Raw genomic sequence first — 15,336 nt, 5'->3', positions numbered from 1 at the left:
ATCACTGCAACAGTAAAATATATCTTGTGGTTTTAGGCAATGTTTAGCCTCAGTGGCTGATGGGGATGGGCTGGATCGGTTAAGGAGGAGAACATTAATTTTAAATAAAGCATACTAAAGTACTCGGGTCAGCTTCAGGTACAGCAGATATTGTCTGTATCTGGACATAATCCAGAATACCTGACCAGTTTGTTTACAAACAAAAACCAGGGACCTGATTGTCATTTAGCAGTGGCAACATCATCATGATGGCAGGTTGGCATGATTGAAGCTGGATCTACATAGCTGGATGGCATGATTGATGATGGATTTACATTGGGGGAGATTGTTTATATTTTCTAATGACAATTTTAAAACATTACTTTTTCATATTGTGTTTGTTTATGTACATTTTACTTTTGGGGGGAAATAAGAAATAAGGTTTACTAATGTACCCATAACCAATTTCCCTGAAGGGGGGTAGGGTATCTGGGGGCTCCCTTATTCTGAAAGGGGCTGGCAGATTTCTATAATTTACCCCCACACAAATCTCCACATCCTATTGGGGACCAGATATGGGGAAGAGGCCCTTATCCCCCAACACTGGGACAAGGTGACATGTGAGGGGGGCTTGGCAAGGTACCCCCCCAAAGTTGAAAGTAATGGGGCCTGGCATGGTTCAGGAAGATGAGGTCACAGGCTCACTGCCTTCGCTTTCCTGGCCACCCAGGCCACATGCATGGATAAGGGTCTATTTTTAAATTTTAAGGGGCACCCTGCATCAATTTTTGTGCTTTGTTATTAACCCCTTAGTGACACAGCTTCAGAAACTTTTTTTAGTTCCTGAGGAACAGAGCAATTTTGCCATTTTTGCTATGTGTTTGTTTACCCTTAATTTCCATCTTCCTCATTCATTGCACCTACACATAGTATATACCATTTTTTTAAAGGACAAAATGAGCATTAAATTTATATACACATTCCTATTTTCTAAAAAAAACAACACATTTTTCACAGTTATGGCAATAATGTGTACTTAATTAGTGTAGCTAACAGAAAGTAATTCATAATAAATTATTTTATTGGTCCTGATTAATAGGGTATATCAAATGTCTGGGATTTCAGTATATTTTAGGAGTTATAGGTCACAAAAATGTTTTTAAAAACATTTTCAAACTGTTTAAAACTTTTTTTAAACTAGGGTGGCTTTAAAGTGTTATTTTGTTTATTTACAGGGGCTTTTGATACGTAGTATTCTAAGGGGAAACACTGTATTCTCCTCAGAGATATTTTGTATCAGTTTTGTAACACACTGATCTATCTTGCAGCTCCACAACACAGCTGGATCAGTGTCTGTAAAAGTACTGTGATCACTGCAATTAGATATTGCAGTAATCAAAGTACTGGGACCCCCCTAATTTGCTTTTGAGGGTCTGCCTCGTACACCAAGGGCCCAGCAACAGAATTGACATCATGAGCGATGGTCCCTCCATGAACCAGCACTCATTTTCCCACATGATGGAATCATTCTGTCAACGTTTTTTAACCAGTTGCCGTCCGTCCGTTGTAAAAAAACGGACAGACGGACAGCACTGCTGCATTGGTGGGTTGCTGTCTCCAGACCTTTGCAATGCCGTGCAAAAACCGGGTGTTTCACATATAGAAACACGGCTCTATAGCCTGATTTCTCCAATTCAGTTAACTTTCCCATTCAGCTATGTTGTCCTAGATTGTTCACTTCTCCTGCCTTCTCAAAACTCCTCACCCTTCTGTGAATAACCCTGATAATGTTTTACTAGATTACGTGTAAATTGTATTAACATTGTTGTATAGCTAGAAAAATTGGTTTGAATACCTTCAGTTAGGTACCTCTTGTAAGCTTTTGAAGAGGAATTCATCTAATTAAGTATGCATTTTTTGATTACTGCCTAACCTTCTCCAACCTTTGGTACTTGTGTTATGTCATTAAATATTCATTTGTCAGTCTATCAAGCAAAATTATAGTTTTAATAGATCCAAATTACTGTCAGTGAATTTAAGACTAGGAAACCTTATATATGTATGCTGTTAAATTTCCAAAGAGATAAGTAGGTATTCTATAATTTATCTGTGGAGCTTCAATGGAAGTTAACCCCTGAGTTAAAAAATTGTATTTGAAACCTTACATGGGTTTAAATAAATTGTTTCTTTAAGTCATCTTAAATCTTCCATCCCCTGGTACCAACTTAACATTTTATTAGAGATAATTTGCACTGTCAGTTGAATATTTTCTTCTTGTCCATGCTAAGAGAATTAAATTGCGCAGCACTGAGAGAGGGACAGAGTTAGACTGTCATCTTGCCTATTTAGATAGAGAAAAATAATAACAACAATAATAATTTCACATTTATTATTGATTTAGATCTCTGTTGCACTTACGGTTCATATTAGGGATACACCGATACCGAATTTTCGATATCGCTTATGAATACCGATATTTATATTTCGATACTCGCCGATTCTGAGTACAGATACCAGTACTCCTGCTAGCATGGAGCCGGCTTCTTAGGGAAGCTGGCTTCATGCTGTTAGGCCAGTTCAATGCTTCTCAGCCAATCAGCATCAAGCCAGCTTCACGGCCAATCAGGAAGCCAGAAGACAGGTTATTCCCCGCCGCCCAGCTTCCTGATTGGCTGCTTAAAACATGGAAGTAAATAAATTTTTTATGCCAAAGTAACAAAATTATAATTGCTGCGGTGCTACAGTCAAACGGTCTTTCTCCAGTACCCAACTTTTCCTGTGTGGTAAGCCATTCCTTCCAAACTGGAACCACACTATGTATTGTACTGCAACCTAATGTCCATCCCAATCCATTCAGTCTTAACCCACTTAAGATGTTATTTGTCCTGTAAGCACCTGAGGATGTGCCTAATAATGTGCAGGGGTCTGCCCTTCAAGTAACTTAAGCAAAAAAAACAGGTTGCCGATTATATTCTATCACTTCTTCATTACATTTCCCCCTTATTGTCCGCAGTAACATGCCCACCTTTCCCATCTCTGTTCCGTTCACTATTCATCTTTAATTATGTCCTATACACCATACCAATCTCTGTTTAGGTAATTGCATTCCTTAGATACTGATTTGTTGATCTAATGTTAGATCCTTATTCTGAATGCTTAGACATTTTTTACAAAATACAATTTTAGGTAACAGAATCCTAACCCATAAAGGTGAACAACCAAAATAAAGTAGCTTATAAACTATTACACTCTCAAATAGGTGTTAGAGGCTTGTTTAAAGGCTTGCTTACATATTAACTGTGTATCTTTTTCTTTAGTTTAAAGCCAAGTACAATAAATATTTTAGATCTACAAAGACTGTTTTTTATCCAGTTGACTTCTTTTAAAATGAATTTGACAGGCCTTGTACTATAATTAATTTTATTTGTTCCCTATATCACAAAACTGTGTGTATGAATTTGACAGTGTGTCAAGCAAAGTTGAATAACAGAATTCATGTGCACCAACTGGAGAAAGAAAACAGTTTTTAAATGGGTGAACAATTGAAAGCCTGAGGGTTGAAATTCTGTTGTTCTGACAATTCTATGAAAATGGATCAGACACTCTTTTATAGCAAGAAACACACTGTTTTGTAATATTTAAGGGCATATTTATAAAGCAGTTAATCATTCACTACAGGTGAATCTTCTCAGTGCATATGTTTAACAGTGATTGATTCACCATCTGTGAATACCAACTGTATTTTAAGTATTTCTTGGGAAACAGTGACAGTAAAAAAAAAATCACATGACAGTGTTGTTCCATCTCTCTCTTTCTTCGCTGTCTTTCTCCTTTGCTCTCTCTCTCCCTTCTTTTAGCTTGTCCTCTCTCTCCCCCCTCTATCCATCCCACTTTCTCATCCCCTCTATCCCTTCTTCTCTATAGATGTATAGAGAAGAAGGGTATATATAAAACTTTGAGTAGTCCATGGTGTAAAGGTGGTATGATTCCTAAAGCAATATGAGTTACCTAAAGAGAAAGCATGAAAAGTTGCTTCCATCAAAGTGTGACTGAAGCTAAAACAGTTTTTTGGATAGAGTGGAGAGGGATTAAAACACCTATCAGGTTTTTATTGCTGTCTCTGTGGCTGAGGGAAATTCATCCTTTCTATTTGCCTTGGTGACTGTTAGCAATAAAAATGAAAGTGAAAGAAAATCCCAAATTTTAGATTGTCATCAGAAAAGGAATAGATAGGAAATCATCCAATGGAGACACTAGTTCTGGTGACCCTGCTGACTGCAAGGGATTCCCCTCCCTTGTAGGAATGTCCTCTCACATCCTGTTGTGACTATCAGGCAGGTGAAGGGAAATACACTATATTGCCAAAAGTATTGGGACACCACTCCAAATCATTGGACTCAGGTGTTCCAATCACTTCCATGGCCACAGGTGTATAAAATCAAGCACCCAAGCATGCAGACTGCTTCTACAAACATTTGTGAAAGAATGGGTCACTCTCAGGAGCTCAGTGAATTCAAGCATGGTACCGTGATAGGTTGCCACCTGTGCAATTAGTCCATCAGTGAAATCTCCTTGCTACTAAATATTCCATGGTCGACAACAGCAACTGTGAACAACAGCAACTCAGCCACGAAGTGGTACGCCATGTAAAATGACAGAAAAAAGGGTCAGCGCATGCTGAAGTGCATAGTGCGCAGAAGTCGCCAACACGTAGCCTTCAGATTGGTACAACAACAGAGAGCTTCATGGAATGGGTTTTCATGGCAGAGCAGCTGCATCCAAGCCTTACATCACCAAGTGCAATGCAAAGCGTCAGATGCAGTGGTGTAAAGCACGCCACCACTGGACTGTAGAGAAGTGGAGACGTGTTCTCTGGAGTGATGAATCGCGCTTCTCTGTCTGTCATTTTGATTGACATGTCTGGGTTTGGCGGTTGCCAGGAGAAGGGTACTTGCCTGACTGGATTGTGCCAAGTGTAAAGTTTGGTGGAAGGGGGATCATGGTTTGTGGTTGTTTTTCAAGGGTTGGTCTTGGTTCCTTAGTTCCAGTGAAGGGAACTCTGAAGGCATCATCATACCAAGACATTTTGGACAATTTCATGCTCCCAACTTTGTGGGAACAGTTTGGGGATGGCCACTTCCTGTTCCAACACGAATGGGCACCAGTGCACAAAACAAGGTCCATAAAGACATGGATGAGCGAGTTTGGGAAGGAGAACCTTGACTGGCCTGCATAGAGTCCTGACCTCAATCCGATAGAACACCTTTTGAGATGAATTAGAGTGGAGACTGTGAGCCAGGCCTTCTCGTCCAACATCAGTACCTGACCTCACAAATGCGCTTCTGGGATGCCATTAAAGTTCATGTGCGTGTAAAGGCAGGCGTACCAATACTTTTGGCAATATAGTGTATCTCCAGTAGGACCCAGATGGCAAACAAATCTGACAGGGTTATAACCCTCCCTTACTCTATCCAAATTACAAAAAGTTTTGGATTCATTTCTACTTTAACCACCTTAGTACTCAAGCATTTTTTAGAAATTTTTGCTCACGTGCTAAAATCTGAATTTTTGGATAGGAAATTTCTTTAAACCCCTCAAAAAGTATATATTTTCTGAAAGCAGAGGCCCAGTAGAATTACAAAATGGTAGCTGCATTGTGTTGTCGCATGATATTTGTGCAAATGTTTTTCACATCGATATTTTTAGGACAATAACACTAAAATGAAAAAAACACAATATAATACTCAATGTTTTGGTTCAATATGAAAGATGGGGTCACGACGAGTAAATAGATATCAAACCTGTCAAGCCTTAAAATTGTGTGACTATAATTCAGCTTTAATTGAAGCCTTGTAGAGGCCTTTATGAATATCTCTGTTTTAGGTGTTTTATACCTTATTAATTATTTTTGGAATTCACCAATTTCATTTTTCACTGCCCTGTTTTTATTTTTTTCATTTTTCATTCGTGAAGCTTATTTATAACTGTTTAAAACTGATATCTTGACATTGTTGTTGCCTAATAAAAAAAATAAACTCTTGGCAAAACCTCTACTTAATTTTGCCATACTTTGACAAGTATTTACATAAATATTTTATACCCTTTTTTATGTTGATGATGTAAATCATTCTATAACAGGCATATTACATTTTTTTCAGGAGAGAGATGCTTGAGAGGGAACTTTCTTCAAAGTAGTGTCATTTTTTTCCTTAATTTTCCTGCACTTTGCCAGCTTTTTTGTGTTTTTATTTGTCAGTCTGTCAACTTTTCTATGTCTTTTACACTTTGTTGCTCTGACATTACACCTTTGGGTGTACAATTTTAGAAGTTAGGGAGCAAGTAAAAACACATTTAGCAATTAAATAAGCAGGGAAGAGTGAAATGAAAAGACATTATTTTGCCTGACTCTAGTAACATTCAGGTAGGTAATATAGCTATATTTTCAGATCAGTAATGTTTGTACTGGGTCGTGTGTGGATATTAGTAACCCGCAAGGATCGAGCATCATAAAAATCTGTTTTGTAGAGGAAAACACCAGTTGATTCACTTTCCTTGATGAGCTTTCCAAATGGCATGTAGTAACTTGAAAGGAAGAAAGCTCACACGGTTTCAAAGGAACTCAGGTATTTTTCTGTGCGTCTTTTGTAACGTTTCAAAACAGCACTTTACTAAAACACACAAAAAGAAATCCTTTTGTTTTTCTGGAATATTTTCTGTGCTTTCCTCCTTTCAAGCTTATCTGTATGTGCTTGTTATAAGTTATGAATTATGAATAATTTTTTTAGTTGTGAAGTTTTGTTATTTAGTTTTTGTGGTCAAAATTTTTACTTATCTTCAGTTGCTGTATACATCAGACTTACACATACACATTTTTCCAGTATTTTAAAGTCCTACAGTTATGTTCAATTGCACTTAGAATGCTCATCCTCCAGACTAGTATTTATCATAAACTGCACATGCATTTGTTAAAGATGAGTATACTAATTGTTTTTGTATGTTCACACTTATCATGTTATTGTAAATGTGCACATTATTATAATGCATGGTAATGCACATTACGTGTGCTGTGGTGCCCTTCATTGTAAATGGTGCACCAACACACCTCCAACACATATGTGCTGAATAAATATGTGAATGAAAACACATATGCTGTAGTGCACTTAGTTGTGGTTTAAATGGGCCCTGACTACTTTGAACTTGGCTATTATTATTTCAATTGTATATGTTATGTAATTTATTTATTTTTTTGCTTTCAGTTTGCACTGATCAAGAGTTCAGAGAAATAGCTAACAGACTAAGAGATTGGTTTAAAGCACTTCATGAAAGTGGATTCCAGAAAAAGAAGGCTAAAACAACTTCAAGACCAGAAAGAAGCAGTAAGATATTATCACTGTCCTTAAGTATATTTATTGCAGATTTGTAGGAAAATATGAAAGACCCCCATTCGATCCAGCTATGTATTCATCAAAAGTTCATTACAGGTATCCTTATAAAAGAGAGACAACACTGTCATTTAGTCAGTATCTGATGATCTGCCACAGTGCACAGTGCTGTCAGTCAAACATGTTTGCTTACATGAGAGAACCCTGGAATTACCTCATTACTGATCCATCATTGTCCAGTCAAAACTCCAACTGGGTCCTTGACCAAACTGTATTGCCTTAAAAGGTAATTCCACTTTCCCAGGTTAATTTTGGAAAATGGAATTTCCCCCACCAATCTGGCCCCTCCTCCCCCCCATCCCACGCTTCGCTTACCCATCAGCAAATGCTTTTTAGTAAGAGCATGGGGTGTGGGTGGATTGAGGAAACATATTATTTTCTTCCCTTCCCCTCCAGCATTTGCAGTGTAGCCTGTACATGGTAGCATTCCCCTGTGGTCAGTATTTTAAATTCCGCACGGTAATGGCGAGCACTCATTGAGAAGTGCTTCTGATCACATCAATGAGTGCTCACACTTGCAAGTGGAATTTAAAATACAGAGCACAGGGTACCGCTGCTGCATATGGTCCTAGACCAGCAGCCATGGAGGGGAAGGAGCGTTCATTGACAGGTAAGAGCACGGGGGTGGGGGGTTGAGGGGACAAATTGGTTCCATTTTCCCAAATTCGCCTCAGAAAGTGGAATTAACCTTTAAAAGCTCTGGCCAAAATTACAGCCCCAGCTCCCACTATTGCCGTCATATGATCCACTGCAGCTCCTTATCCAGCAGTGATAACCTGTGATCCTCCACTGTATTCCGGGCCAGCTCAAAAGTTTTGTTGCTGCCCCTCTTCATCATGTCAACACACCATCGTTGGAGTAGTCAGCACCTGTGAAAACTCCACTGAGGGACAGCCAATAGGAAGTGCCCAGGCAACATCATGGACACCTGAAGTAGGACCCTTCTATTCTGCAGTCCAGGAAAAAAAAGACTTAGGGTCTGGCACACCATGTGATCATGAATTCAAGTGACTATTTTGTGCTTTTAATTTTGTCTTTTAGAAATGTAGTTGGGAGAAAAGTTAGAGGTGGCTAGAGTAAACTTGTTAGTGTGGGTTGCCCAGAGATCAGTTTTTATTAAATTGAAGTACACCTACCCAGATAGCAAGGATAACTTGCTACAAACTTGTGGCGGGGTGAAATTGTAATTTTGTTAACTTGCTGCACATATTCCTGGCAAGCTGTAGACTTGCAGAGCACTTGCAGCACAAGTTCTAGTTGACACTTTTTGAATTTGTAGCAAATTTGCTTGGCAAGTCTACAACAAGAGTCCTGCAGGTCTTAGCAAGAGCTCTGCAAGCTCGCTGGTCTGGAGACTTGCAATGCAGACTTGATGTAATTGTGCACAAAATTGTGAAGCTTGGCAAGTCTGCAATAGCAAGTCATTTTCAAACTTGCAGCTCAATTACTTGCTATCTGGGTATCACAAGAGAATGATGTAGCCTACCATTGCTAATCTTTTTATTTAAAAATGTTGGTTCCCTGGTTGTCATGTTGATGCTTTAACCTCAATACTCTTTAAGTGACCCAGAAAAAAACATTGAGATAAAAATCTCTAGCACTTTTATTTTACAGCATGATTGTTTTTGGATCTGTGATTTAAAAGTACTAAAGCCCTTCTGGATTATAGACCTGTTTATAACATATAAAAATGAATACATACTATATACATATATCTTCATTTGGTTTTAAATCTTTTCAGAATACCATTGCAAAGTTGCTAAGAGTTTTTTATCTTTATATTTCAATATTTGGGGGATTAGCTGGGGTGCAGTACACTAACATATTTGTCACAAAACGTAGTCTTTATTGTGACTTTAGCAGGCGGCTGGCCTTCAGCCACATCAAATAAACATAGACAGTGCTTCTTATGGCAGCTTAACAAAGTCCTCAACACAAAAGTTACTGGCTTATTTCAGCAGCATAGTGTCCAAAGAGCAAGCAAAAGTCTAAATACATAGCAACACTAGCAGCTATCTCACCCAGCCATGCAGGGAATTAATCCCCATGCTACTCCCAGAGCACCCTATGCAACTAAGACCTTCTTCTCTTCCTTTCCTTTTTACCTTCCTTGTTCGATAACCAACATTGGATCTGAAAAGGCCCACTTCCAAAAAAATATGGGAATATATACCTGCTATCCAGGATATATCACTTCTGAGTGGCACTGTAAATATATTTTCTGATATGTTTCTTGAAACAATATGTCCCCTTTTTCAGAGGAGCAAACACTTTTGAAGAGGGTTAACCGTTTTATATACAAAATAAATACACATATGTATGTATGTTTTAACAAAACATCCACATGAACACCTAAAAAGAAATCATACCAATCCCAATCCATCCGAAAAAACTCTTGTTCAGGTCATTATGGGTGTTTTCAACCTCCTTGTGTACCAATAGGGTCCCTGGGGAGAATAAAGGCTGATGGTTAAAGTCAGTCAAGAAGTATTCATTCCAATACACAAACCTTCCCCCTATTTATATGCCTGAATAATTAAACTACAACCACACATACTATCCCTAAGTGGATACTTACTCCTCAATTCAAGAAAAAAGTCTCAGGTGTCCGGTCTTTCTCCTCTTCCTCCATAAAAGGCTTAACACCCTACATTACTCAACTGCGTGAGGTAAAAGCAGAATGGGTGCCTGCTATGCATGCCAGCCTTAAATCAGCAAAGTGATATTCTCTTTAATCCGTAACTATGGTGAGGATTTCAGAAGGGATAAGGCAAAAAAACAGATATAACACAAACATTTCTGTGATTATAGACATTTTGGGCAAATGAAGTATAATGGAAAATGTTAGAGCTGCCAATAAGTTGATTAATAAAGAATATGTTTAGAACATGACAGAGGTATGTTGTATTTTTGTATTTCTTAGACCTGAAGTTGTCATTTCCAATGTAACATCTTCTGATAGCTATGAAGGTCAAATATATTGTTTCTTTCTTGAACAGTGTGTACATACACAGTTGTAAATCTCCATTATGTGTTACTTTTAGAAAACAACAGTCTGATTTCCATCTTTTCTTTGTCCTTATATGTGGCAGTGGGTCTTCTGCATAGATACATACATACACACCACCAATCAGAGCTTATGTATTGCCATATCAAAGCTTAGTCATTGCTGCATGCCAAAATATAACAAAGCACACCTTTCTGGTTGATGTAAATGACAGAAGATGGATTCAACCATCAAAATAATATTTTTCAAACCAGCATGGCAAGTTCAATTTTGTGCATGCTTAAGAGTGTTCACACTGTTACCAAGTCTTTTGTCTTGCCTGAAAATTCATAGAAAAGTATATACAAAAAAGTCTATGGCTGCCATCTGTGTTACATTTATATGAAAAGCATTTTCAAGGTTATTTGCAAGCTGATTTGTGCATGATGCTATGTACTCAGTTGGTAGCTACACATAATAAGCTTTTTTCCCCCCACTTTTTGTAAAATGCTGAAAATGTACAGATACTAAGGGCTTGATTTACTGAAGGAAAATATACTCTATACTTTGCAAGGGAATTTTCTCTTTGCAAGGGAATTTTACCTTGAATGTGGTAAATATCTGCTGACTTCCATCATTCTATCATATGCAAATAGAAATTCTGTTTTTTTTTTATTTTCCTTGCATGTGATTAGATATTCTTTGCAAAATTAATTTTCAGTACATTCCCTTGCAAAATTAAAATTATCTTGCAAAGTGAACGGCTAATGTGCCTTAAATAAATCAACCCCTGAAGGTGAGGTTAATCCAAAGGGCATCATTCAATTAAATGTGTGCAGGTCAGATTCACCTAAGGATTAGTGGAGTTTATTTACCAGAAGAAGCTGTTCACTAAAGACACTAAAGAAAAGTGAATGTTAAGAAATAAGGTGAAACTGTGTTCACTTTGAATAATCAATCATGTGAGAGGATTTTCTTTTTTAAAAAGGATGTTTGCTCGCACAAGTAGCTGATTAAAGTGAACACAGCTTCACCATATTTACCAATCTCAGCAGTCACTTTACAAATGGAAACATTTCTACTCCCTATGTGCCTGGGACTACAGGGTGTACCAGTCGGTGGGAAGAATCATAGCATGCAGTTAAAAAACCCACCTAAAAGTGTTGGAAACGTACAGTGGCCAGGTAGCATAAAGTGGCTGCATCTTGAGACGTAGGCTGCCAGAGAGGTAAGAATATTTACTCTTCTTTTAGTTGGTATACTTTTGTTATGTGGTTCCAAGGTCACTTAAACACATCTAATGCAGTGCTGCAGTTTAGTTCTCATGACCCATAGTCATACTTTTCTATCAGGAAGAGTTGATAATAGCACAGGAAGCTACTTTATAATGAATAGAGGTGAATCAACAGGATGATCTGGGAAAGGACATATTCTCACAGGATAAGGCTATCACTCGCTGTATGATAAATGCTGTGTGAAATAAAAGATTTGCTTGGTGAATTAATATGATGTTAAGAGGCAATCATCTTTTACATTACATTAGTTTTCCATTAACTGATCTGTTAAAAACAGCTGTTAGCCTTAATGTGCTTCATTTATGTAAAGAGGTTACTTGGAAGCGAGATAGGAACAATTGAATTCCCTCTGAAAGAAATGATAGCAAACAGAAGTTGAACATTAATTTAAAACAATTTCTTGTTTTATAAAAGCTAAATTTAAGGTAGTAGAATTGTAGGTTTTTAGATAGGAAGATGCAAAAAGCCCAAACTGTTGTTGACTATACAGACTATTACATTAGCGTGTTTAAATTGTTTGTAGAATAAGCATGTGTGCAATATCTGTCCTGGTACTTGGAGGGTTATTCAAAAACCTTTGGCTAGCTTCGGCCGCCAGGAGCCCTTCAGTTCAGTCGAACCGAAGGGCTGCTGTATGGGCTATTCACGATAGCCCATACAGCTCCCGAAGGCGGTCAAGTGGCTCAGCCGAGCCGAAGGCATATGCTTTGGCTCGACCGAGCCAAACTGAGACACGAAGTGGGCCGAACGGCTGGCCATTGGCCGGCCAAAAGCATTGCAACTGACAGCAGGGCGGAGCCCAGCTGGAGGTACTGAGCAGAATAGCTGAGCCGAATGCCGCTATGTGAATAGGGGAAAACGGGAGTGAGTGAGCTGCCGGAGCTTCGACTCAGCCGATCCAAATGTTGGATCAGCTGCGTTGAACTCCTTCTGCACTTCGGCTCAGCTGAACATGCTGAGCATGTTCGGCTGAACCGAAGCAAGCCGATGTATGGCTGAAATAAGCCGTACAAGCCTAAAGTGAATAGCGTAACAGCTCACTTCACTTCGGGTGGGTTATTCACTCGGCTGCCTTCGGCAGCTTTGTGATTAACCCTCTTAGAGCAGCACAGTTATAGGGGGCAGATCTAAGCTTCAAAATTTGCAAATTGTGCCCACTTCTTCTGACCACCTCTGGACAATTGTGGCTAAATTTAGCAAGAGAATTGTCACCGGACTCCTCCCCCCTTCCCTTCGTTAGCCGACAGAGCCACTTGGGGAAGGGGGAGGAGTCCGGTGACGTCGATGTCCGTGACGTCACCGGATCTCCGACGGGACTCCCGGAAGCCGGCGGAGAGGTGTGTATTTTCATTAGTGATCAAAACATTTTTAATCGAGCAAAAAGATTAACGATTAATCGAGAAATTAATCGTTAATTTGCACAGCCCTACAAAACATATGTTACATTATTATGTGTTATTGTCCTATTGTCTAATGTGTCTCTTTCACCCTTTGTAGGATTTGATACCAGCATTCTACCAATATGCAGGGATTCTCTTGGGTGGATGTTTAATAGACTTGATAGAAATTATGACCTGCTACTGGATCAGTCTGAGCTGGGAAGCATTTATATTGACAAGAATGAGCAATGTACCAAGGCTTTCTTCAATACATGTGACACATACAAGGACAGCTTAATATCCAACAACGAGTGGTGCTACTGCTTCCAGCGCCAGCAAGGTAACTAAAATACAAGAAACATGCCAGAGTAATAAAATAAATTGATTTTTAAAAATACAGCTCTCTTTTAAAGTCAAAATATTGCTGTTTCAAGTGTTCAACATTGAAAAAGCCTTCAAACTGTACAATATAGCTTTTTTTATATGAATGTTTGAAATTCTGTTTGGCATCTCAATGACAAACCTTTCAGACAGTTGTGTTCCAAAAAATACTTTTTTTTAATCAAGATTCCTTTTAAATAATATTTTTAAACAGTGGACATTGCTAAACATGGCCAAAAAACTAATCTACATACTTTGGCCATGTGTAATATGCCCAGCCTCTCCTCCTTGCCTGCAGGTCTCTGGCCGCAATTACCACCATGCTATTTAATGTTTCTGCTCTTGTGTAAACTGTCACTCACAGAACAGTATCTACAATGTCAAGAACAATTACAATAAACAAATGTTATCATTGATTCATTGTAACTTCTTTGGTTTATTCATAGCAGATCAAAGGTAATCCCTTTGATGTGATATCAGTTTTGATAGGATATCAGTTAAAGCAACATTTTAAGTAAAAAAAATGGTGTTACTATTTAACCCGTCAGTAACGTTAGTTAACCCTAATAAGCTCTAATTAACTCCTGTCTCTCTTTTTTTTTCCTTAGCTATTACTTTGCTAATCTCTTTTAAATTACCATTAATATGTAAATTCTTTCGTAATTTTCATTCCTTTGTTCTTTTTTTAGTGACACATTTTTAAAAAGTACAAAATTTAAAAAAGATGCCTTTAAATTGTAGATAATTTATTTTTGGATTGTAATAAAAACAACTATTTAATAGAACTTGTTATCAACTCTAGCACTTGTTGTTTTAAAGCTAACATTGGTCAAACTTTAATTTTGTTACATCTTTGTCTATTACATAGAGAATTAAAAAAATCAAGACTATACTGCTAAGAGAAAGCCTTGTCTATAGTGAGAAAAACAATATGTATTACTTTGAAAAAAAAAATTATCAATAGGCTATAGCTCAAATGTACGAATTGCTCTGGTTCATAAGGGATATACAGGTGTCAGAGCTGAATTGGTTAATTGTTACATGCACTTTGAATACTTATTCCTTTTTTTTGCCTCTGCATCCTGGGCTCCTGCAAAAAAACGCAGTTACAAGGAGTACCAATTTTGTTCATAAATATGTGTTTATTTCCCCGCTTCTTCCTGCTGTTCCTGCAGCAGGGGTTCCAAGCCACCACAAGAGATGAACTGCTTAACTGCCCAGTAAAAAATCATCTCTCATCTTCCCTTCTTCTCATTCTCCCTGCATCCTCCAGTTTGGAAACAGGTACCCATTGCAATTTCCTTTTTTAAGAAGGCTCTAGGACAAGTAAAAAAAAGGATAACAACTGGAATGTGCACTTATAAATTTAAATAAAGCTATGCTTTCAGTAACCCCCTCTGCTGACTGACAACTTTGCTAGTAGTAGTAGTTAGTAGTAAAACACTTTTTAGTAAATTACCCCCAATGATGTTATTATCTTTGCAATGACATCACCACAAACATATTTAGTCAAATAATGATATAGTGATAGCTATCTGTTGCTAATAAGGTTTGCCATGGGAAGGAATTATAGACTGCCTATTTTAAGGAACATATATAAGCTATTTTGTAATTTAATTTTTTTAATTACCTTTCTATTCCCATCTGCAGCTGCTGTAATTTTTGTAATATTAAAAAAATTCAGTGCAACATGCATTGGTGTACAGAATGCCCCCAGAAATGTGATTTCCTGCTTGTTTCATTGGCTCACAATTTTTTGCAGAAGTCTGCACTGAGATACAAAGTAAAGTTTTAGATATTACCTGCATGCAACAGGGACTTTATTTTTGGTGAAATACTCACTAAGGGCGTCATTCGCTAAGTTGTCCTTCGGC

The 15,336-nt window shown here is 38.0% G+C and overlaps 1 protein-coding gene across 3 annotated transcripts in view; it reads left to right on the top strand.

Moving 5' to 3' along the window:
* The window catches only part of SPOCK3 (SPARC/osteonectin, cwcv and kazal like domains proteoglycan 3), a 264,156-nt gene that overhangs the window by 235,342 nt on the left and 13,478 nt on the right, over positions 1–15,336 (top strand). For all 3 annotated transcript variants that reach the window (XM_018558789.1, XM_018558791.1, XM_018558788.1), the window contains 2 exons: positions 7,236–7,355; positions 13,200–13,421. In XM_018558789.1, the coding sequence (XP_018414291.1) occupies positions 7,236–7,355; positions 13,200–13,421 (342 nt within the window). The remainder of the gene's footprint in view (positions 1–7,235; positions 7,356–13,199; positions 13,422–15,336) is intronic.

The sequence above is a fragment of the Nanorana parkeri genome, unplaced genomic scaffold (assembly GCF_000935625.1).
Source record: "Nanorana parkeri isolate BGI_ZX_2015 unplaced genomic scaffold, ASM93562v1 scaffold358, whole genome shotgun sequence".
NCBI lineage: Eukaryota > Metazoa > Chordata > Amphibia > Anura > Dicroglossidae > Nanorana > Nanorana parkeri.
Note: the sequence above shows the minus strand (reverse complement) of the source record. Positions and strands in the feature narration are given on the sequence as shown.